This window comes from Marmota monax, unplaced genomic scaffold (assembly GCF_021218885.2).
Source record: "Marmota monax isolate L192 unplaced genomic scaffold, Marmota_monax_Labrador192_F-V1.1 WCK01_AAM20220418_F8-fsc00249, whole genome shotgun sequence".
Lineage (NCBI taxonomy): Eukaryota > Metazoa > Chordata > Mammalia > Rodentia > Sciuridae > Marmota > Marmota monax.
The window spans coordinates 371,361-397,516 of NW_026694242.1; the positions used below are offsets into that span (position 1 = coordinate 371,361).

At 40.6% G+C, this 26,156-nt stretch overlaps 1 protein-coding gene across 1 annotated transcript; it reads right to left on the bottom strand.

Moving 5' to 3' along the window:
- Positions 1-4,445: 4,445 nt before the first annotated feature.
- On the bottom strand, positions 4,446-24,050 carry LOC124108492 (zinc finger protein 433-like). Its single transcript, XM_046466949.2, has 4 exons — positions 23,986-24,050; positions 14,316-14,442; positions 14,072-14,132; positions 4,446-13,500 (listed from the first exon to the last, which is right to left on the bottom strand). The coding sequence occupies exons 1-4, from the start codon at positions 23,986-23,988 to the stop codon at positions 9,741-9,743; spliced, it is 3,951 nt and encodes a 1,316-aa protein (XP_046322905.1). The 5' UTR covers positions 23,989-24,050; the 3' UTR covers positions 4,446-9,740.
- Positions 24,051-26,156: the final 2,106 nt, after the last annotated feature.

The following is a 26,156-nucleotide window of genomic DNA, read 5'->3' on the forward strand; positions in this document are numbered from 1 at the left end:
TCCCCCATGCTGTGACCCTATCAGACAGAGGGTGCAGGAACAACTTAACTACACTATCTATAATACACCAGCTCTTTTCCATATGACTTCTGTGGAACTTGTGATTGAATCTTGAGTTCCAGCCTATAGTGGGTCAATTAATGGTCACAGGATAACAAGTCATTCTAGAACTTATTGGCTTACTCCACCCCTGAGCCAAATCCCCAGCAGTATTTTGTATTTTATTTAAAGAAAGAGGTTGCACTGATTTGCTTAGCACTTCTCCCTTGCTGAAGCTGGCATGGAACTCATGATCCTTCTGCTTCAGCCTTCCAGGACCCTGGGATTACAGGAGTGCAGCATTGCACTCAGCTCTGTTCACAATTTTAATGCCAGCATTCCCTCTTTGCCTTATCAACCATTTTATGCTATATTTCAAATGGATGCAATATTTCTAATTTTTCCTCCAAGAACTGGATGACAGTTTATAGATTTTGATTTCTCTTTGTGAGCATTTCACATGAGAAAAAAGCAGACACAATGAGTTTATTAGAAGTGATGTGAAGGAAGAAAAAGGTGACACTTTAAAGAGAGAGAATGTGTCCACTCTGTAAAGAGAAGAGCATGGCTCTCTTTCTCTCCAAATTTATTAGAGATCTAAAAAAAGATTCTAAAGAATCCTGCCCAGGTACACTTCTTGACTTTGGACTGACAGCGGGATCATATCACACTCTCAAGTATCCACTGCCATGAAAACTTTAGGTTAATTAGCCTTATGTTCATGATTTATAATTGAATTCTTAATCATAAACTCTTTCAGAGTTTATGGTTAGTAGAAATTATCTTTATTTCCCTGAATTCCAGAATCTGGTCTTTAACAAGATCACAAAAGTCTCCCCTTTAGTGTAACTTGTGTTCCTCTTACAAACATTATTTTGAAACTGCATTTCTCCTGCAGATAATAGTTTGTTAAAGAATGTAACACATCCTGTCCAGTTAATCCAGAAAGGGTGCAAGTAAATTGCTTCTTGGAAGATAAAGCATAGGGTCAATGTGTAGGGCCTATTTATTTATTTATTTATTGTGCTGTGTGTTGAAATCAGAGCTAGTCAACCACTGAGCTACATCACCAGCTCCTTTTTTATATTTTATTTGCAGACAAGATCTCATTGATTTGCTTAGTGCCTGGCTGATACGTTGCTGAGACTGGCTCTAATTTCATGATTCTCCTGTCTCACCCTCCCAAGCTGCTGGGAATACAGGTATGTGGCACTATGCCCAACTACCATTTACCTTAAAAGTACTTCAGTTCTTTTACCAGGTTCTGTGAAAATTACTACAATGAAAATATAAATGTAGTCTTTTCTATGATCTAATGACTCCAATTTTTTTAGATGCATACCCAGAATTACTACTACTGAATCATATGACATTTTTATTTTAACTTATTGAAGAACCTTAATACCATTTTCAAAAATACCTTTATTCAATTTATATTCTCACCAGCATTTTTACAGGTGAATCTTTATATCCATGCTCATATGCTCTGGAGTACCTACTATCTTTCAAATTTTTATTGTTTACTTCTAAATATTTTACTTATTTATTTACTAGTCATAGATAGACAAATACCTTTTATTTTATTTATTTCTTTTTATGTGCTTCTGATGCTTGAACACAGTGCCTCCCATGTGCTAGGGAAGCACTCTATAACTGAGCTTGAACCCCAGCCCCTATTTTTCAGATTTTTATCATAGGCATTCTGACAAGACTGCATAGGGTGAAGGAAAGTTTTCATTTGATGCATTAAATTTCTGAGGCAAGTGTGTTATATTCCAGGCTGTCAAGTAGCTAGAAGAAGAGTCTATTGTATTTTCTGTGGTGAAACAGGAATCTGTGGTTTCTAACACATTTTTAACAGGACTGCTGCAAATTTTAGTTTTTGGAAGCAGTTACAAACAATGCAAATCCAACTATTTGTAATGTATGAATATTTGCACATGCTCAGTCTCTGTTGCTTATAGAAATTGGATGTTTAGGATATACTCCCTGGAACAGAAGTCACTAATTTTAGATGCTCAGTACATGGAGAAACTACTTCTGAAAACAACTGGAAGGCCTGGAATTATTACTGGGGTGAACAAGGGTAGGTCAGGGCTCAGAAAGTGCTCAAATATTATTGAGTCTATCGGTACTTTGTTTAATTTTCCCCTTTGGTACCTATAATTGAGTTGAGAGAGAAGCAATTCTTCCAGCAACAGAAGTTAGCAAAACCACTGGAACTTACGCCTAGTGCAGGAAAGGGGCGTCCTTTCTCTAGAAACTTCCAGATGACTAGGAGCAATAAGTAACAATTAGCATTTTGAAAATCATTCTCAGAAAACACCATAAAGAGTAGCAGAAATATCTGACGGATTCACAATTCAGAATTCATTTTTTAATTTGTTGATCATTTTATTATGGAGTCACTAGAGTTCCTTTTATACTCTGAATACTATGAGATAATTAAATATGTAATGTAAAATATTTTCTCCTGCTTAGCAACTTTTAAAAAAAATATTTTCACATGTATGACTCCTCAGCAGTCACATCAATGTTTATAGCAGCTCAATTTGCAATAGCTAGACTATGGACCAACCTAGGTGGTTCTCGAGAGATGAATAGATAAAGAAAATGTGGTATATATGATCAATGGAATATTAGTCAGTTTGAAAGTAGGCTAAAATTGTGGCATTTTCTAGTAAATGGTTGGAGTTGGAGAATATCATGTTAAATGAAATAAGCCAGTCTCGCAAAACCAAAGACTAATGTTTTCTCTATTATGCTGATGCTAATTCAGGAGGGAGGGAGCACTGGGGCAGAATACTTTACCTTACATTAAGTTGAGGGAAGTGATGGGAGGGAGGGGAGAGGGATGTGGGAATAGGATAGACAGAAGTAGATTGAAACAGACATCTTTACTGTATGTGTATATTTGACTACATGACTAATATGATTCTGCAACATGTACACTCAGAAAAATGAGAAATGATATCCCATCCAAGTATGATATACCAAAGTGTGTGTGTGTGTGTGTGTATATATATATATATATATATATATATATATATATGCATTCTACTGTCATGGGGATGAAAGAGAATCTGGGGATGTGGCTTAGTGGTTAAGAACCCCTTGTACTATAATGAGTCAGAGGGAAAACAGGGAAGACAAATCAGAAGGCAGGATGGATCCACACAATTCCAACGAATTTCCCATAATCCCTGCCCTAAAAACCAAGTACTTAGCGTCTGTGTGATATTGGTACATCTGTGAAAATTTGAAAAAATATTTTTTCTTATGATCTGGAGACATAAAAATGGACTTGCAAATTTCTACCAGGCCTGGTAGAATGGGTTGGAAACAGTAGTCACATCCTATACAATTCCAAAGTCATTACTTTAATTGAACCACTTCAGCTGAGTTCCCAGCAAATGTGACTACCATTGGGGTAAAGGTTCAGAGACCACATTGCTCTAGTTTTAGATGAGTGTAAGGTCAGCCTGGGCAACAGAGTCTACCACTGTCTCAAGAAAGAAAAAAAGAGGGGGAGCCTTGGTGAGGGTGTAGCTCAGTGGTAAAGCAGCCTTGGGTTCAATCCCCTGTGGAGACCAGGACAGTGATTGGGAGACAAGTGTCTCAGATGGAGGTCTCTAATGATGTAATGGCAGTGGCATGCTTGGTGACTGGAAAAGTTTCTACGCAAAAGTATAAGATGCCCGGTTGCTATGGCAATGCTCTCCATGGGGGAGACTCTGTTGTGGGAGACTTTTCAGCTATGACCTTATTCTCAGGCACAAAGTTCCTTGCTAAGTCAACCACAATGTTTCACCAGTTCCGCTGCTTTAAAGGATGCTTTAAAGTAACTCTAAAGGATGGACTTTCTTGAGAGCTGCACAGTGCTCTTAACATTGCAAATTCCAACTGTAGAATGTAACGGAGGAAATAGCTGCATACCGTTGCTAACTGTGTAACTTTCATAAATACAAAGAATAATGCTTGCATAGTCTTTAATATGATCAATGAAAGATATACAATAAAGATTGCTGGTGTAATTCTTTTTTTCTTTTTTTTTAAAGAGAGAGATAAATTTTAATATTTGTTCATTTATATTTTTAGTTTTTGGTGGACATAACATCTTCTATTTTATTTATATGTGGTGCTGAGGATCAAACCTAGTGCCCCACACATGCCAGGTGAGCGCGCTACCACTTGAGCCACATCCCCAGCCCCCCTGGTATAATTCTTTAGACCTGCTGCTCCATCATAAAGCAGTGCTCCACACGATCCCAGATGTTGTATCTTCTGCATGTGTGACTCTATATTTCTTCCAATGTCCCATCAAACCTTGCCAGAACCTGCTAGCTTCGCCACACTTGCCGCAGCAATCCCCAGTAACAAAAATAAATAAATAAACACCATCAGTCTCTAATTAAATCACTTCATATATTTTTTGATATGTTAAAACAAGGTATATGGAAACTAAAAATTCCTATAAAATCTGATGTGCTTCTCAGAATATTTAATAGTCTAACATTTTCTAATTCATTAAATATGGAAAAATTAGAGTTCTATCTGGGCATCGTGAAATGTTTAAACACAGTCACTGACCATCACAGAAGAAAAAATAAAATACCAACCACAGAAACACAGATATTCTCTATCTCAACATTTGCCTTGGGTAGATTACTGCTACTTTGATGATCTGTTCCTGTCTGTAAGTATCCATACCCAATACCAAATATAATGAAAATTACTGATCCCATTTAATCACAACTGGTATATATTTTCGCCTCAGAATTGGCTAATATTTTCTGTTTTCTCTATTTCAATAGCATTCTAAGGCAAATTGTCCTTATCACTAACAGGACCAAATAAATTTTCAGACTACTCATCAGCTTTTCACAAATGACCTGAGCAGAGACGTTTTTGCAGGAGCACATCGTAAATTGCTGACATCCTCCTCCAAGGTTGCTTGACACACTCCTTGAAGACAAGAAAATCTGACACCTTTTAGGCTGTCCTGGACCATGTGGCAATGTGTTCGTCACTTATCAGTTTCACTTGAGCTCCCCAATGACATCATCTCTAAATCAGAGACCTCCATATGGAATTCCTCCACCAAAAGGATCTGAAAAGACAGGCACTTTTAGCACCTTCAGAGACTCCTGCACAATAGAAGCTTTCACAAACTCTTTATGATAAGGACATGATGGCCACTTGTGATGACTACCAATTACTGAGGTTCCCAGAGCAGGAAGCGGCCCCTCATGGACCTTGCTATATTATTATTTTTTAAAACCATACACTTGCTTTTTATTGAATTGGTGAATTTTACAGAGTTCCTGAATTAGTAAACCATGCCTGAGAATCCAATGAAGAAAACAATATAATGGACAAGTCCATCCACCCATCATACGGTTTATTAAAACTTGGTTCCTAATGCATTTTTCTTGGGGGTACTGTGAATCAAACTCACTGGCACTCAACCACTCAGCCACTTCCCAGCCTTCTTTTTTATTTATTATTTGAGTTACTTCTTAGAGACAGGGTCTCACTGAGTTCTTTACGCCTTGTTATCCAGGGAGACCACCTTACAAATCACAACCCTTGGGCTAAGGTTGTGGCTCAGTGGTTGACAATGTGCCTAGCATATGTGAGGCACTGGGTTTGATTCTGAGGAAAAAAAATTATATTTATATATATAAATTTTTAAGAAAATGAAAAGATGGGCTGGGGATGTGGCTCAAATGGTAGCATGCTCACCTGGCATGCGTGGGGTGCTCGGCTCAATCCTCAGCACCACATAAAAATAAAATAAAGATGTTGTGTCCACTGAAAACTAAAAAATGAATATTAAAAAATTCTCTCTCTTTAAAAAAAGTGAAAAAAAATCACAATCCTCCTGCCTCAGAATCTTGAGCCACTGGTATTTCAGGTGTATGCCACAGCACCTGAGGATTCTCAAGAATTTTGAGAATTGCAGAGTCTTTCATAAAATTTTAACAATAGTGGAATCTAAGCCTGCTGCAAGTCTTTAAAACTTCTAGTACACTGTACCATTAAATAAACCTCTCCATGTTTATCTCAGTTTGTTCCACATAAGCATCACACTACAAAAGTTTGTAAGAAAATGCATACATGAAGGAAAATATGTGATTCAAGGTCCAAGAGGTTACTTGTTATTTTGTTTGGCCCCCAAATTATGTCTTTGGTATCACAAAGAATATTTTAATTCTCATTTAATCATTGTACATTCTCACTACTTGCTCAGCTACAAACCCAAATCCATCAGAAGGTAACCATCCACCTGCCAGCTCACATGACAACACTATTGTCCAAAAGGGACAGGCAGGTCCTGTCAGGAGATTATGTAGCCCTCCTAGGAGTCTGATTCCTAAACTGATGTACTCACCATGACTGAACTCCTACAAACAATGCCCACACCCCAGGACAGTTGCATTCACTCCAGTCCCTCATTCTGCCCAGGAACAAGCCTGCAACTACTGCCTTTGGCAAATGGATTTATTACAATGAAGTCCAGACTGCATCAAGTGCTCACACAACTCTATGCAATATTTCTACTAAATTAAAAATGTAAAACTAGGAAATTGCCACACTGACTCATTAGCTGCAAAGAAAGTTTTTGGAAATCCTGGGAAGCGTTCAAAACTATCTTTTAATGAAGTTTTACTGGATGGCTTAGGCTGTATTTATCAAAAACAAAAGGGCCACAGCACACTCTTTTGGCCTTCCTTTCCAAATGAGCACTGAGACACAGCAAATGGCTGCAACAGAGGTACCAGTGACAATCAACCCATCTTTGGCATGTTGGCAAACTTCAATATTTGGACACAAGTATGTAAGGAACTCGCACCAATGATCACACAAGATCCATGACACCTGAATACGTTGTGGGTGAGGTTTTGCTGAAGAGGCTTTGAATCCTTAGGACAAGTAACTGAATCCTTTAGCCTGAGCAGAAACAGCCCTCTCCACAGCAAGTACTGCACAATATCACCTGATTGGAGGCTGTAGCTTTATTAGTGATGTAGGGCACATGAGGCTAGACACCCAAGGCAGGTTCCAGGAGCACATTGATTAGCTGCAGGGTTCTGAGGGGTATCACAAAATTTTTTGGATCACTGCTTTGAATTTCATTGATCTTTATTTACATCCAGTGGGACAGGGATGGAGGTTTATATTTTTTGTAGGGGTATACATAAAGGTGTTTTTTTGTATGTTTCTTTGTTTTGATTAGTTCACAGAAACTGCTGTGTGTACCAATTTTAAGATTTGTCAGAGGACTTCCAAGCTTTGCCACAAAAGCAGAAGTCTGTGTTATAACCCACATTGAGATCTTTGCAAAATCTTTTCCTGACATTCTGTTGAAAGAAAATTATGGTGAAGGTCTCTTCAGAATTTATTTAAGATTATTTGGTGGAGAAGAGAGTGCCGCTGAATTAGGACATCAGACTGGGATGCTCCTTATCAAGCCTTTGGTCATGCAGTGTGTATTAAGAAAACCATCACACAATTTTACCAGGGCTACTGAGGTACTCTAAACACAGAGAGAAATCAAGGCTGGCTTTTCTGCATATTCCACCTAAGTATCATTCATGGGGAGAAAACCTAAACTGGATGCAGTTTTAAAAAAAAAAAAAAATTCACTGGTATAAAAGACCTTTAAGAAGGAAGAGATCAGCTGCAATTGTGGAGGAAACACCTGCAGAGCTGCATCTGCTAATGTGGTTATCAGTGGGGTCCACACTCACAGCAGCAGCAAACTCACCACCTGAGCCACGGAGCATTCAATGCTAGAATGCCTGCCTAGCATGCACAAGGCAGGATTCGGTCCCCAGAACTGGGAAAAGAAAAGAGAAAGCAACTCAAGTATAGGGCAAAATATATTTTGAGAAAGTGCCTCTCCAAACAATATACACAAATGATATTATCTTATAATGCTCTTTAATGTGCCTACATACAGCACAATACATGAGCCTTAGAACAAGCACAAGTGACAAGTGTGATGGTCCCAGAGTCATCAATAGATCAATAAGCAATCAAGGAAAAGGAAGAGGCCAGCTGCAGGGTACACAGACACATCCCGATGGTCCCAGCTGCCAGCCTCACCCCATATCAAAAAATAACAATTAAAAGGATTGTGGAGAAACTCAGTGGTAGAGCACTCCTGGGTGAAATCTGAACAAAGAAAGAGAAGAAAGAAGTTCAGAAGAGCCATTTCACCAATCTGTACCAAAGCCTGGAGTGGAGAGGCCTAAACTAACATACACAATATGTAATGAAACATTAGACTCAAAAGACTTAAGATACAGGAAAATGGAATCTAACAATAAGAGAGATTTAACCCAGAAAAACATATTGCTTTCAAATCTTCATGCTGATGCAATGCGCCTCTCCAACCCAGGGTGCAGTTTTGTTACCTCTGAATAGATTTAAAAAAAAAAAAAAGAAAGAAAGAAAAAAGAAATGAAGGCACACACCATTTTCAAACACCTACACTGGTTTTCTCAAAATAAATAAATAAAATGAAATAAAATAAAATTTTCCTCAAGTCTGAACAAGTTCAAATGGATCTGAAACAAGCAAAGTTCTCACCACATTTCTACATACAGGGCTTTTCTCCAGTGTGATTGCTTAAATGCTGTTCAAAGGGAACTGGAAAGTTGAAAGTGTTACTGCAATTTTTAAAGATAGAAAAAGGATTTTCACAGATGTGAATTCTTTTATGCCTTTGGAGAAAACTCTGAAATCTGAATACTGCCCCACATGGCTTATCCTCAGCATTTTCTACAGTATGACTCCTTTCATACAACTGAACAAAACTAGAACGGCTGAACCCTTTATATATCTTACTTGCATAGGATTTATTCTTTTTATTCCAAAACGATATTCCCAGTCCTTAGGAAAAAAAATGAGAAAACTAGTAGATTTCCCACATTTCTCACATTCACAGGGCTTCTCTGCATGAGTGTTTTCATATATAAGAAAGGAAACGAAGCTGACAGAATGTAGCAAATCCCCTAAACTCAGAGGGTTTGTTTTTCAATGTGAGTGAAATGGCTTTGAAGGCAACAGGGAAAATGGAATGATTTGTGATATTTTTCACATTTAAAGAGTTATTCAGTTGGATGTGGTGGTGTATGCCTTTAATTCCCGAGACTCGAGAGGCTGATTCTGAAGAATCAATGTTGGAGGGTAGCCTCAGCACCTTAGGAAGACCCTAAGAAACTCAGCAAGTCCCTGTCTCAAAATAAAAAGTAAAAAGGAACTGGAATGCAGCTCACTGGTAGAGCACCACCAGACTAAATCCCCAGTGGATCGATTGATGATCGATCTCTATCTCACACACACACACATACACACAAACACACACACACATTTTCAGCACTGTGAGCCCCTCTTGTCTTTGAGGATGACATGAAATATTGATTTACCATATTTCACATTCAAAGGATTTTTCTCCAGTAAACTCCCTACATGTATATGAGTGAAACAGTGATAACACAAGAGTTTACCAATTGTTTTCATGCATACGATTTCTATGCAGTATGTGTTTTTTCACATGTGTGAAGCAGACAAGATGTGGCAAAGGCTTCTCCACGTTGTTGACATTCATTGGGCTTCTCTCCAGTATACATTCTTCCATGTCTGTGAATGTCATTGGATCTAGCAAAGGCTTTGCCACACTGCTTACATTCTTAGGGCTTCTCTCCAGTATGAGTTTGTTCATGTGAGTGAAGGTAAGAGGACTGAGTGAAGGCTTTGCCACACTGCTTACATTCATAGGGCTTCTCTCCAGTATGAGTGTATTTATGCATCCGAAGGTAAAAGGCAGTAGTGTAGGCTTTTCCACATTGTTGACATTCATAGGGCTTCTCGCCAGTGTGTGTTCTTTCATGTCTGTTAAGCTGATAGGATATAGCAAAGGCTTTTCCACATTGTTTGAATTCATAGGGCTTCTCTCCAGTATGTGTTCTTCCATGTTTCTGAAGCTGACGGGATGTAGCAAAGGCTTTGCCACACTGCTTACATTCATAGGGCTTCTCTCCAGTGTGTGTTCTTCCATGAATCTGAAGTTGACTAGATCTAGCAAAGGCTTTTCCACACTGCTTACATTCATAGGGCTTCTCTCCAGTGTGTGTTCTTCCATGAATCTGAAGGTAACTAGAACTAGCAAAGGCTTTTCCACACTGCTTACATTCATAAGGCTTCTCTCCAGTATGTGTTCTTCCATGTGCATGAAGCTGATGGGACAGAGCAAAGGCTTTTCCACATTCTTTGCATTCATAAGGCTTCTCTCCAGTATGTGTTCTTCCATGTGCATGAAGCTGACTGGATGTAGCAAAGGCTTTTCCACATTGTTTGAATTCATAGGGCTTCTCTCCAGTGTGTGTTCTTCCATGAATCTGAAGGTGACTAGATCTAGCATAGGCTTTTCCACACTGCTTACATTCATAGGGCTTCTCTCCAGTGTGTGTTCTTCCATGAATCTGAAGGTGACTAGATCTGGCAAAGGCTTTTCCACACTGCTTACATTCATAGGGCTTCTCTCCAGTGTGTGTTCTTTCATGAATATTAAGGTAACTAGAACTAGAAAAGGCTTTTCCACAATGCTTACATTCATAAGGCTTCTCTCCAGTATGTGTTCTTCCATGTGCATGAAGCTGACTGGATGTAGCAAAGGCTTTTCCACATTGTTTGCATTCATAAGGCTTCTCTCCAGTATGTGTTCTTCCATGTTTCTGAAGCTGACGGGATGTAGCAAAGGCTTTGCCACACTGCTTACATACATAGGGCTTCTCTCCAGTATGAGTTCTTTCATGTATGTGAAGGTCACCAGATCTACCAAAGGCTTTGCCACACTGCCTACATACAAAGGGCTTCTCTCCAGTATGAGTTCTTTCATGTATGTGAAGGTAACCAGAACTAGCAAAGGCTTTGCCACACTGCTTACATTCATACGGCTTCTCTCCAGTATGCACTCTTCCATGTCTTTGAAGTTTAAAAGAACTAGCAAAAGCTTTGCCACACTGCTTACAATCATAGGGCTTCTCTACAGTATGAGTTTGTTCATGTGAGTGAAGGTGAGAGGACTGAGTGAAGGCTTTCCCACACCGCTTACATTCATAGGGCCTCTTTCCAGTATGAGTTCGTTTATGTATCTGAAGGCAATAGGCAGCAGTAAAGGCTTTTCCACATTGTTCACACTCATAGGGCTTTTCTCCGGTATGCATTCTTCCATGTATGTGAAGACGACGGGATGAAGCAAATGTTTTTCCACATTGTTGACATCCAAAGGGTTTCTTTCTAGTATGTGTTCTTTCATGAATCTGAATGTAACTAGATCTAGCAAAGGCTTTTCCACACTGCTTACATTCATAGGGCTTCTCTCCAGTGTGTGTTCTTCCATGAATCTGAAGGTGACTAGATCTAGCAAAGGCTTTGCCACACTGCTTACATTCATAGGGCTTCTCTCCAGTGTGTGTTCTTCCATGAATCTGAAGGTGACTAGAACTAGAAAAGGCTTTTCCACACTGCTTACATTCATAAGGCTTCTCTCCAGTATGTGTTCTTCCATGTGCGTGAATCTGATGCGATGCAGCAAAGGATTTTCCACATTGTTTGCATTCATAAGGCTTCTCTCCACTATGTGTTCTTCCATGTGTATGAAGCTGACGGGATGCAGCAAAGGCTTTTCCACACTGCTTACATACATAGGGCTTCTCTCCAGTATGAGTTCTTCCATGTGTGTGAAGGTCACAAGATCTAGGAAAGGCTTTTCCACACTGCTTACATACATAGGGCTTCTCTCCAGTATGAGTTCTTTCATGTGTGTGAAGGTCACCAGATCTAGCAAAGGCTTTTCCACATTGTTGACATTCATAGGGCTTCTCTCCAGTATGTGTTCTTCCATGTCTCTTAAGCTCATAGGATGTAGTAAAGGCTTTTCCACATTGTTTGCATTCATAGGGCTTCTCTCCAGTATGTATTCTTCCATGTGTATGAAGCAGACGGGATGTAGCAAAGGCTTTCCCACACTGCGTACATTCATAGGGCTTCTCGCCAGTGTGTGTTCTTCCATGAATCTGAACGTAACTAGAACTAGCAAAGGCTTTGCCACACTGCTTACATTCATAGGGCTTCTCTCCAGTGTGTGTTCTTCCATGAATCTGAAGGTGACTAGATCTAGCAAAGGCTTTTCCACACTGCTTACATTCATAGGGCTTCTCTCCAGTGTGTGTTCTTCCATGAATCTGAAGGTGACTAGATCTAGCAAAGGCTTTGCCACACTGCTTACATTCATAGGGCTTCTCTCCAGTGTGTGTTCTTCCATGAATCTGAAGGTGACTAGATCTAGCAAAGGCTTTTCCACACTGCTTACATTCATAGGGCTTCTCTCCAGTGTGTGTTCTTTCATGAATGTTAAGGTAACTAGAACTAGAAAAGGCTTTTCCACAATGCTTACATTCATAAGGCTTCTCTCCAGTATGTGTTCTTCCATGTGCGTGAAGCTGATGGGATGCAGCAAAGGCTTTTCCACACTGCTTACATACATAGGGCTTCTCTCCAGTATGAGTTCTTTCATGTGTGTGAAGGTCACCAGATCTAGCAAAGGCTTTTCCACATTGTTGACATTCATAGGGCTTCTCTCCAGTATGTGTTCTTCCATGTCTCTTAAGCTCATAGGATGCAGTAAAGGCTTTTCCACATTGTTTGCATTCATAAGGCTTCTCTCCAGTATGTATTCTTCCATGTGTATGAAGCAGACAGGATGTAGCAAAGGCTTTCCCACACTGCGTACATTCATAGGGCTTCTCTCCAGTGTGAGTTCTTTCATGTACATGAAGGTCACCAGATCTACCAAAGGCTTTGCCACACTGCTTACATTCATAGGGCTTCTCTCCAGTATGTGTTTTCTGATGTCTTCTAAGTAATCTGGGATAAGCAAAGTCTTTCCCACATACCTTACATTTGAAATGTGCATTCCCCGTGTGTGTGATCCTGTGCTTTTGAAGACTTGGGTGTGAAATAAAGGTTCGACCATCTTGTTTACATTCATAGAGTTTCTCTCCAGAATGAGTTCTTTCATGTCTTCTAAATAAAGAGGAGAAATGAAAGGCTTTCCCACATACCTCACATTGAAAAGGTTTACTTCCACTGTGTGTTATCATGTGTCTTTGAACACCTGGGAGAGAAGAAGAGGCTTCACCACATTGTTGACATTCATAGGGTTGCCACCCAGTATGAGTTTCTTCATGTCTTTGAATGTCACTGGAACAACTGATGACTTTCCCACATACTGTATTTTCATGTGGTCTATCTCCAGTTTGGAACAACATTTGTGTGTGAACACTTTTCAGAGAAACCACAGATTTCCTATATTGTTTAAATTCACATGGCTTCTCTTCACATTCCTCATGCTTATAGTATTTCTGTCCAGAGTGAGATGTGATGTGCCTATGAAGGAATGAAGGACATATGAAATCTTTTGCACACATAATGAAGTCACATGGATTTACTCTATTAAAATTTTTCTTTGTTTCATTAAGAATTGGAATCAATTTGAAGCTTTCCCCACACTATTCTGTGGGGAAAGTTTGAAGTTTACCATAGGACTTCTTTGAAGAAGAAGTGACCAGCACATAATTGATACCTAACTCATTCACAATTTTCTATTTATTTATAGGTCTTTACATTTCTACCAACATCAGGTAAAGGCTAGATTTTCTGACTTGTTAAAGTTGCCTGAAAATAAAGAGATTGAAAGGAAACAATCCTTTGCAACACACCTTCTCTGGCTATTATTCACATACTGATATTCACATATGCAATTTCATAGTACTTTTTGCATGTCAAATACTTTGAAAAGACTGAATACCTGTTACAGATAAGTATATATTTCTGGTTAAAAAAATATTATAAGAATAAATACATTTCACATTATGCATACTTCTTCGGTTGGATTGCTTTAAAAATTTTATGACAGTTCTCAGATTCCCTCACAAATTCCTCTTGTGAGTACAGTTACCTTAGGTTGCTTCCAGAGCTTTCAATCTGATCTTCAGTGGTCCTGTATTCCCACTTGTTTCCTAAAATGAGAGAACATAACAATCTTTATGAATATTTAGGAGCTAGAAATGCTTTGCCAAATTTTAGGTGCCATTTATGCTTCAATAATTCACCAACTGATTTCCTTTTCACCTTCTACATAAATGACCAAAATATTAAACATGAGTTCTCTATTTGATTAATTTTAAAACCAACATTATTACCTATACAAGCCAGGATTCTGAGGACTTCCAGCATCACATCTCTGTAAAGGTTCTTCTGGGAAGCATCCAGAAAAGACCACTCCTCCTTGGTGAAGTTCACAGCCACATCCTCAAAGGTCACTGAGATCTAAAATATCCCACAAATGTATAGTGAAGGCCAGAAGAGAATGACAGCATGAGAAATCTGCACTCAACATGCATGATGTTCACATGATTCCCTGGCCTCCTGATTAATTCCATGATTTGGTCCATCAAATCTTTACTGCACTCAATTTCTTACACCCATTCCAACACTAGAAATTGGCTACTCAGAAGGCAAACATCATAGTGATTTATACCCTTCCTTTGGTGAGTTCACAGGAAGTAAGACAGACTCCCAGATCACTCCTAACTTCTTTAATGGTTGCACCTCTGTTACATGTCCTAGAAATGTCCTGTGTGGTACAGAGCTAATATAAACACTCCTGATAGGACTTATCTTTAGAAAAGAAAGGTGATGAGTAGAAAAATGCAGGAATCATGAAACTAAGCATTTGAGAGAGATTCTGCCAACTACAGTGGCTGCCAGTACCTACAAGGTTAATATAGGCAACATGGTATTTACTGATGTCTTGTTTCCTCTGAAAGTCTATTGTTCCATACTTAAAGAAATGCCTAGAACCAGCCCACACTCCCACCCTCTGGGCATGGGGTCACTAAGGAGATTCCTTCATAGACAACATTTAGACAACATTTCACACAGCTGGTCACAATGTGTTAACTGGAGACTGAGCTCATTCTGTGTGATTACACTAAGAACAACTGGAAGTTTGCAGGTGCTGTACTCCAGAACAAATTTAGTCAACTAGCTTACTATTAAAGGACCAAAACAAACATGAGTTCTCTATTTGATTAATTTATTTATTAATAAACACAACAATTTGATAATTTCTTGTGGTTACTGTCAAACCAGAATGGGGTAAGTGGAAAGATGGCCCGTGTCTTAGAAATAACTCAATGACCCAAAAATGTCACCAAGGGCTGGAGATGTGGCTCAAGCAGTAGCGTGCTTGCCTGGCATGCGTGCGGCCCGGGTTTGATCCTCAGCACCACATACAAACAAAGATGTTGTGTCCACCGAATACTAAAAAATAAATATTAAAAAGATTCTCTTCTCTCTCTCTCTAAAAAAAAAAAAAAAAAAAAAACTCACCTTGTCCAAACAACAGCCTTACAAAGTTTTATAACTCGCAAAACAATCTTCTTAATAAACAGCAAGCACTACTTTTCTAAGTCTCACTGCAACAATGAATGTCCAATGATTGTCAAACTCTTCTTAACAGCAGCCGAATCACTACCATAATATACAGTCATGAGACATATACCAATGTTCTGCTCAAGGACATTTTGATCAAGGTTGGGCCACATATGCAATGGTTGTCTGTGGTGAAACAGATTCATTGTGCCTGTAGCAATGGTGGTGCAAACAAACCTAAGGCAGAAGCTCTTCCACAGTGTGGTAAAGCAACAAGTTTGTAGCCCAGGATTCTGAACTATCCCACACAGTCTGGGTGTGAAAGAGGCCACCATTCACATCTGTAAGCATGCTATGATGTCTGCACCGTGAAGGACAGACAAAAAGGAAATGTCCCTGCCACTTACACAGAAGCATACTCAAAGACTGAAAACATACAGAACCACCCCAAACAACGAAGAATCCAAAATTACCCTCAGAGACATCAGCCCAACTCTGTCAGGACAATGATGCAGACAGGAGGGCTTCATGGACCTTCAACCAAACGGGAAGCACACTGAGGTCTCAGGATCACAGCAACACTCTACAGGACATAAACCATACCCCTACAAGTGCACCGCCAGTGAAATCCCATGTATGCTCAAAGAACATGAGAGCTAAAGCAGAAATCAGATCAGAAGAAGCTGAAAGGCCTCCAGGGAAGGGGACATGAAACACAGGGCTCTGAACAGACACAGGACAAAGAGGTGACTCAAGAGAAAAGGTAACCATTTTGAAAGAAAAAAATGTAAAAGTCCATCATAGGAAATTCATAGAGAACACCAGAGGTGGCACTGTATTGGTATCTAAGTCATCCAACACACATTTCAGAAAAGAAGAGCTAAAAGCAACCAATGAAACTGCCACTTCAGAAAACCAGAGAAAGAAGAACAAGGTAAACCTAAATTAACCACAGGGAGGTAACAGAGAAGGTGTTGATGAAACCACAATTTGGAAATCCGCAGTCTGCAAATCAAGTTCTTCATGAACATCAGCATCACTGATTAACTGACAAAAGGCTAAGAATACAGAGGACAGGGACTGGGGTTGTGGCTTGCCTAGTGCTTGGGAGAAACTGGGTTCAATCCTCACTGCCACATAAAAAGAAAGAAATAAAACTGTAAAATATACAATAACATTAAAGAAAAAAGCATCGAGGACTGAAAACCTACTAACAGATTTAAAAATGTCATCATCAACAATGCATTGGGACTTCAAGATTCTCATAAACCTGCTTGACACAAATTAGACAACTGCAGAAACTGGACCATTTCTTTGAGAGAGACAATCTCCTACAACTTACACACAAGGGGAAATACACAAAACAGATGAGCCCATGGCTGCTGAAAAAAACAGACTCAATAACTAATTACTTCCCAAAAAGGCAAGGCAAGGCTCTGACATCTCAAACGGGCTTCCATGAGGCACATAAGAACTGCCACCAGTTTTCTACTTTTTTTCCAGAACATAAAAGCTGAGTTAACACCTCCTAAGTCTTCCTGAGGCATAAGTTACCATATTATCCAAATTAAATAGATAAAGAAAAGTATTAAATAGAAAAGAAGACTATGAAGCATGCTCATAATCATAAATGCAAAATTGAATCATAAATGCAAAAAACTGTACAATTAACTCATCACACTCCAGGTGTCTATGCAAATGATGTGAAAATTATGGGCACAGGAACCCTCACTGCAGTGACTACAGCAGCCATATCCAGAACGGCCCAAAGCTAGATGCAAGGAAGATGCACCTTTCAATACTGAATGGACAAGCTGCAGTTTAACCACACCAAAGAGCATCACCCAGAAAATGAGCTCTCAGCCTGGAAAGATACAGCACCCTTAAAGGCAGACAGGTAAGTGAGAGAAGCCAGTTTGAAATGGCCAAGTGCAGGAAGATTCCAAGTCAAGAACATTCTGGAAAAGACAACATTAGAGATGCACTAGCAGAACTGATGGGTGTCAGGGACTTAGGGAGCAGAGAGGGAGGAAGGAATGAGGAGGAGTGATGGACAGGTGGAACACTGGATTCCCAGAGCAGTGAAACTCTTCTGTATGACATTATCTTGTATACGACGTGACACACACAATCACATCACAAGGAAGAGGAACCCTAAAGTAAAGGATGAACTTTGGCTTATCCTAAATGTTGCTTCATCCATTCTCTTTATCAAATGTTCAACATGGGTTTAGTAACTAACAAACACCCTACACCAATGCAATATGTTGAAAACAGTGGAGACTATCAGCTGGAGAAAAGGGGTATTTGATACTATGTGTAATGGCACATTTAATTGTTACCTTGATTGGATTAAAAGATGCCAATGATTAATGAGCTTCTGGATGTGTCCATGAGGGTATGTCTACAAATGATTGGCATATGGGATAGTGAGCCAAACTGGAGAACCTCCTTAAACTATGCCGCACCATCCAATAGGACGGTGTCTTGGGTGGAACAAAATTCTTCACTCTCCCAAAGTGGACTCTACCAGTGATTCTCTAGTGAGTTTCCAGAATCTTTGGTCTGGACTAAGGCAGCACCATTGATCCCCCTTGTTCTCAGGCTTCAGCCTCTGGGACTCTGCATCTACTACTTCTCAAGCTCTCCAGCCTGCAGATGGACACTCTGGACATCCACCTTCGGGTCAAGTAGGCCAATCTAATGAATCCCCTTTGATAATCATACTTCCTCTTGATACTTTTCCTCTGGAGAACACTGACTAATAAACTATGTAAGCCTAAAATTGCTCATAAAAACAAAGTTTATCTAATAAATAAACTATCAAGCCATGAAGTTTTAAAAATGTATACATAACAAACAATATTAATATGCTAAATACCTTTTTCATAATAATGCAAAAATAAAGCAAAGAGGAAGAGTTGTAGTTACAAATTTCAAAAGTATGAACAAAAGCAAGAAAACTGATTTTCAATACTATTTTCATCTGGAAAGAAATTGGATGATAAGTCTTCAAAACTCATTCCAACTGCTGGTGTAGTGGTGTGCACCTGTAATTTCAGCCACTAGGGAGGTCAAGGCAGGGAAATGGCAAAAGTTTGAGGCCTGTCTCAGCAACATAGCAAGACACTCAGAAATTCAGTGAGACTAAATTTTTATTTTATCAAAAATAAAAGGGGCTCTGGGACTGTAGCTGAGTGGCAGACCACTTGCTAACATGTGTGAGACACGGGGTATGATCCTCAGCACCACAGAAAAATAAATAAAATAAAGGTATTCTATCCATCTACAACTATACAAAATATTTTTTTAAAAAAAGAAAAGAAATAAATAAGAAGAAGGGCTGAGGATGTGCTCAGTGGTCGAGTGCCTGTAGGTTTATTCCCCAGTAAAACACCTGCCTACCTCCAGAACGTTGCTCACAAATTGAAATTTTTTTCTGGAAGATAACTAAGCATGAGCATGTCCATGGCATCAATTCCCAGCACTCAATAAGTAAGCAAATAAATAAAGAACAGTCTACAATACCAATTCTCTTGGGCTGGAGAGTAGCTTGGTAAAATACATGGAATGAGAGATAAAAACGATTATGATACAAAAGGTACACAATTAGAGGCATAAAAACACAACAAAATCAGTAGAAAGACACCACACTTTCTCACAAAGAAGATTGAATGTTCCCATGATCTAAACTCTCTGAAAAAACACTGAGCTTTTCAGCAAATTCTGTGAAATTTAGGGCATGCTTTACTGTATTTTGGACGTAAACTTAAGAAAAACTATATCTAAACATGGAAATAGGAGGGTTGGGATTCTGGCTCAGCAGTAGAGTGCTTGCCGAGCACATGAGAGACCCTAGGTTTGATCCTCAGCACCACATAGAAATAAATAAATAGGTATTGTGTCCAACAACAGCAACAACAAAAAATAGTTTTCAAAAAATTGGAAACAGTAAACTGTATCTAACACCAGGCAAAATGTTGTACATGACAGAGAGAATACAAAGAGCATTTATATTACTCCCAGGTTTCATAAGCTAAAAGGCTAGCTCCCAAAGCGGTGGCCCTACGAGGAGGCAGTTGGGAGGGAACAGGAATTAGGTGACATGGTGAGGGGATCAGCACCCTTACTTAGACACATGGATCTCTCCTTTGCAGAAAACAGGTGTCATTTTCTCTTTCACTGATATTCAGTGATTAAATGATTACAGTTGGGTATTCAAGGCATTGCCAAAATTATCCTTAAAAATTACAATGAAGACGGGTGTGATGGTGCACACCTGTAACCCCAGTGGCCCTAGATGATATAGCAAGACTCTGTCTCAAAATAAAGAATCTAAAAGGGGCTGGTGGTTAAGCACCTCTGGGTTCCATTCCTGATAACAAAAAAACACACAGTTAACATGAACCTGCCACGTTAGGACAACAACAGTGAAAAACTGTCATCCTTTGTCAAATTCATCACCTTGTGAAGGACAGATACTAGTTTTCATGAAATCACATTCATAAATTTATCCACCACTATTTTTGTAGAATTGGACTCAAATTCTGCAGCAATAATGTAAGACAGAGTTTCTCTGTATCTTACGTGGTATTTTGGAATCTAGAGTTGGATTTCAATTTGAAATCATGAAAAGACAAATTTGAATCTTACAAACTTTCTATACATACTCAGGGGTAGCAAAAGGTAAATTAGGTAATTAGATGTTTTCTTTTTCTTTTTCTCTTTTTTCTTTTTTGTTTGATGCCCCCAAGATGAAACCCAGAGATATTTTACTACTGAGCCACATCCCCAGTCATTTTTATATTTTATTTTGAGACGCAGTCTCACCAGGTTGCATAAGGCCTCACTAAGTTGCTAAGGCTGTCCTCAAATTTGAAACACTCCTGTCTCAGCCTCTGGAGCAGGAAGGATCACAGGTGTGCACCATTGTATCTGGCTGTAAGTTAGGATTTTTAACCAAAAAAAAAAAAAAAAAAAAAGCTGGATTTTAATCCACCTCTCTCTTGCCTCTTTAATAATAGTCCATCCCATTTGGCTCTGAATAAATAAACCTGGGCCTCAGATAAGTGAGCACATCATTTCAAAGTGATACACAGAAAGCTTTGGTGTTGAGAGAGCACAGATGTGTCAGGCTCAAGGGGCAGGAAAGGTCCCTGACAGCTGGGACATGATACCTCCTGGTCTTGCTCATGGAAAGCATCCAGGATCACCCTCCCAGGAACCTGGACCATGACTCCAGTCTATGAGGCTTTTCAGGTCTGCACAGCTCTGCCCTGGGGTGGGTGGTCCTTATGCTTTGGGAGAGCTTGTGCTCCTTCACACTGTGAGAGACTGAAAGGGCAGGAGTCACTGCTGACCTGGCCCCTCAGCACCCGCATCCACAGGCTGACTGTCCACCTGTCTCCAAGGAATGGGAACAGAGCTTGGGGAAAACTAGGTCCCAAGGAAGTAGCTGTTTAGATGAGGCCTTTTCCAGGAGATTCCTCAGCCCAGGGCCCCCAGCAGCTTCCCTGAGAGGCTGCACCCCACACCTCAGGCTGTCCTCTAGGAGGAGCTGACCCAGGGCCTGAAATTCTGTTCACCCTGCAAGGCACAGGGCAGCTGTGGGCACTCTGTGGCAGCTCCAGGAGAGGATAGTGGCTGAGGACATGGGACTCTGGGACGTGCCCAAAGGGAACCTCTGCCCAAGAAATCTGACATGGTGTCTACACCTAAGGAAGAAAAAAGAAAAAGCACAAGATTTTTACAGCTGTGAACTCAAGTTCTCTATACAGTTGCATCTCCATCAAAGAACCTTCAGAGTACTTGACTTTGCCTAACTAGACCACCATGAGGGTGGAAAGGCAGGGTTCTGTATGGAGAGCAAACACTATCTTGGGCTAATCCTAAGCTCTTCAATAGCCAATCATCTTAATTTCTGTATCACACCACAATCTCAAAACTTCTCAGAATATATCACTGACCTTACCAGACATCTCCAAAATCTACCAAAGCTCAGAATCCAATAGCAGACATACAGAAGAAATTTTATTTTTTTCTTCTGTACCCCACCAAACTGATGTTCCTACCAATGCAATTGGTTAATGCAGTGATACACAGTTTCTTTTATAAAAGTTCATGGAGACCAGGCACAGTGGCACACAACTGCATTCCCAGCAGCTTGAGAGGCTAACATAGGAGGATTGCTAAATTCAAAGCCAGACTCAGCAACTTAGTGAGACCATCAGGAACTTAGTGACATCATGTCTGAAAATACAATATAAAAAGGGCTGGGAATGTGCCTCAGTGTTTAAGTGCCCCTGGGTTCAATCCTTGGTATATTAGAAAAAAGAAAGAAAAAAGAAAAATAAAGAAAGAAAAAAAGAAAGAGAGAAAATAAAGAAGAAAGAAAAAAAAAGTGATATAATCTCTTCCAGGGAGGAACACACACATCATTCAGGGTAACTTGAATCCATGTTCCTTAGTATGGTAATTAATATTTGGGTTAAAATGAACTATTTTCTGTAGCTGTGGTTGTCGATGCCTTTAAACCCAACAGATTGGGAAGCTGAGGCAGGAGAATCACAACTTTCAGGTCAGGCTGGGCACCATAGCCAGATCCCTTCTGAAAATCATACTGAAAACAGCTGGGGATGAAGGACAGTAAAGGAATCAGACATTATTATAGTAGCATCCCCTTTTTTCACAAAAAAAAAAAATATTAACTGGGTTTCTCCAGAAATCTTCACCATGGCTAATTTTAGGACTCTCAACAAAAGAGTGTCCACAAAAAAGTTCAGTGTAGATAAACTTCCTATTTTTGTGTTGCCCTATTTTATTGGGCTGCTAGTCTGGAAGAAATCAGCACTCCAGGTGCTGGACTCCCCCTTACTAATTTTTTTCACACTTGTATCCAGTATAGTACTTTGTAAAAATGTGCAAACAAGCCCTCTGGCCTTGAGCTAGGCTTCACAGAGAAGTCACCAACTAGGCTTCATGGTTACAGCTGGTGGGGGAAGAAAGAAAGGGGAGAAGAATCTCTCCCCTCCTCAGGTGCTGTCCTTGAAGGGTTAACTTGGCCAGAACAGAGAAACAAAAACCTGCTTTTATGTGTGTGATGTGACAACTTGACTATGATGACTCCACTTTGTGAACTCAGCCATGACACTCAAAAAGCTCATGACTGGGACTGTTTGTATACTTTTGCTCATGAAAATTCCCCAAGAACACAGAGTGATCTATGGGGCCAAATGGAGACTACCTGACCACAACTTTCAAGCTTGCTTACGTTGCCTGAACCCCCAAACTTCCCTTTTCTGGTTTTTGTGCTTAAATATGGAGCCAACTGAAGGCAGGGGCACCACTCTGACCATCTCATTCTTTCGAGAGCAGAGTGTCTGCCACTGGCCAGCAATAAAGGCTTAACTGGAATGAGACTGTGTGGTCTGAGAGTTCTTTGGGGGTCCCGGTATTACAATGTGAACTTCTGAGTCCCTCCCCTTACATGATGGGAATAAAATTCTGAAACCACCTGAACTCGGGGTTCAGGGGATTGATGGATTCATTACAGCAAAAGCAGTGCCCTCTGAGACTGGCTGCAGCCAGATAAACCTGTTTCCAGCTACCTTAGTGCCTTACCTCCTTTGTCCCTACATCATGATTACCCCGTGTGCTTACCTAACTACAGGACTGGTGTGACTCTACATCATGGACTCTCAGAAAAGGGAGCAGTTATACTCGATTGATGTAGCCCAGGATTCCATATCCCTGGGATCTATAAACAACCCCCTTATTCCCTTTAAAGCAGTTATTTTGACCAAACACAAGGAAGTGTTAAGTGATCATTCTTTCCCCTCAAGGATAATATTCACAAATAGAAAACAAATGCTTTCAAAAGTGTTCTTCTTGCCAGGGACATTGGCACAAGCCTGTAATCCCAGATATGCGGGGAGGCTGAAGCAGGAGGATCACAAGTTGGAGGCCAGCCCAGCTTCCAAAACACATGGAAGGGGGGAAGGGAGGGGGGAAGGGAGGGGGGAAGGGAGATTGATTGATTCTTTCCAATATTTCACTAAGCGATAATGACAATTAGCAGACGGTGTCTATTTGAAACGAGTGGGAAGAAGGAATCTCTGGCTGAGCTGTGAGGTGGAGGGAAGGTGGCCTTTTAGAGGACAGGAAGCGCCTGCAATTTGGAGGACCTCCACTGGGGGGAGCTCCACTGGGAGAAGGAAGGTGCATTTATGGTCCTGCTTCCTACACGTTGGGAAAAGTGAGTGCGGGACACAGGGAGCAAAGTGGACACCTGGGAGCTGAGCCTCCCTTCCAAACCCAGGGAACCAGGGGACAGGGCCCAGGGCCACCCGACAGAGGCGACTCCGCGCGACACACAGCAGCTCACCCGCCCGCCGGGCCCCAAGGCAGGTGCTGACCGCCTACCTTCGGCAAACTCACCATTTTTGGCTTCTCTGGTGACCTGGCGTCCTCTGGAGGAAACTCCGGGTCCCCAAGATCCCCGAGAACACGAGCAGCGCAGTCACCTGGGTCCCTGGAGCAGAGAACAAGGGGCCTGGAGCAGGAGTAACCCAGTCGGTGAGGAAGAAAAGCCCGCGAGCTTGCGGAAGCCCGCCCTTCCCCTCCCTCTGCGCACTGATTGGACAGTTCCCCCCAGCCAACCGGATGGATGGCCTCCAGGCCCGCCTCGGCATCGTGACTGACAGCTAACATCATCCAATCACTGGCTGAAATTGGGTAGAGTGACAGCTTCTTGGCCCCAGCCCTTTTCAGGAGGAGCTTCCCGGCTGTGCAGGGAACTAATCCAGGTGGGAAGCCTTGGCTTAGCCTCTGGGACAGAGGTGACACCTGGCGCTGAGCTATGCTTCAGCCATAGAGTGCTTTCCGAGCATGGGGAGGCCCTGGGTTTAACCTCAACACAAAAACAAAGCACAGCCACTCCAGGACGCTGAGGCTGGAGGAGCCCAAGGTCAGGTCTGCATCTGCAAACAGTGAGACCCTCTCTTAAAATGGAAAGGTGGGGATGGAGTTCAGAGGTAGGGGTCAAGCCCCATTGGGTTTGTTCCCCAGTACCTTAAAAAAGAAAGTACGATATTTTATTATATATAATATATATTATATATTTTTATAAAATATATATATTACATATTTTTATATATATAATATGTATTTTATATAGTATATTCTATATATAAAATAGATATTTTATATATTTTATACATATAATACATATATTATATAATATATATATATATTTCTCACACCAAGTACATCTAATCAGAATATTATACATTATATATATTATATATATATATATATATATAATATATATATAATATATATATTTTTCCCCAGCTGATGCGACCTCAAGCAACTTAGAAAGACAAGCTTTCCAAATTTTTGAAACACTATTTAAAGATATCATATATATGACCCATATATAATACCTAAAAATGAAAACAATTTGAAAACTATTTAGTAATTCTCCTCACCTCCTGGCCTCTGTTGCTTTGAGGAGGCTCCTGGTCTATGAAAGGAAGCAATTGGGATTTGGCTCTGATGCTCAAGGCTCCATCCCCAGCAGAAAGGGTGGGGGAGGAAGGAGGGCAATCCTCTAGGGCAGCAATGAGCAGTGGAAATAAAATGGGTGCATTGTGCTTAGTGTAGATGTTCTACTTCGACTGTTAGGAAGCCTTCTGCAGAGATGTGACTCTGGTGACCCCACAGGTCTGGTCAGGTGTTCATCCAAAACCAAACAGAAAAGGTTATGATGCAAAGCAGGAAAGAAACTTTGACCAGTGCAGCTACACCAGGAAGACAAGGAAACCCTGTCCTTACCCTGTCTTCAGATGCTGACGAGGACTTTGAGATTTTATAGAAAGGGTAATCATAGGCATGTATGGATAGGGGAAATTGTATCTAGGATTTAGTATTATCTGTAGGATTTAAGCTTCAGGCATCTGTGGTCTTATAACTTGTCTGTGAGCTCACACTCACTTGCCCCCTTGACACATGTCACTCCATTGCACAGACTGACCTCACTTTGTCAGGAGGAAGTCCCCCTCCAGTGTATTCTTTCCATGTCAAGGTTTTCAAGAAAAGCCACAAGCCCTAGGAAGCAACGTATCTCCAGTAGCTGACCCAGCACTCTCAGCATCCTGGGTTTCAACTGATAGTCCAACCAGAAAGAAACCAAATCCCTGCTCAGCTGGGCCCATTAACCTTGCATATGAACCATAAAAAATTGCCACTTGGGGCCAATACTGCCTGTCATGTCTATCCCCCTGTTGGAAATTAAGTACAATTTTATTCTCTACTCTCAAGTTGGGCTTTGTGAAGTCTTTCACATCCTGCTCACTGGCCCAAGTTCATTCTACCTAACAATATTGCCCATGGACTGGGGGGGGGGGGCTATTGTGTAAAAAGTCCTATTTCCACAGGTGTGGAAAAGTGGACACATAGCTGCCCAGGGCTGAGAATTGAATTCCAGGTGCCTTTATTGTCCCCCATGGTAGAGATTGAATTGAGGGCAGGGGCACTTTGCCACTTAGCATCCCTTTTATCGTGGTTCAGAGAAGGTAGGTGTGAGCATAACTGTAATGGGCCTGAGA

What these genes read in the sequence shown, in the direction of transcription:
- LOC124108492 (XM_046466949.2), bottom strand. An exon ending in CAGAATCCTGGCTTGTATAG is followed by an intron (nt 14,133 to 14,315) that starts GTAATAATGTTG and finishes CTCTCATTTTAG; the next exon opens with GAAACAAGTGGGAATACAGG. An exon ending in AGCTCTGGAAGCAACCTAAG is followed by an intron (nt 13,501 to 14,071) that starts GTAACTGTACTC and finishes ATTCCTTCATAG; the next exon opens with GCACATCACATCTCACTCTG.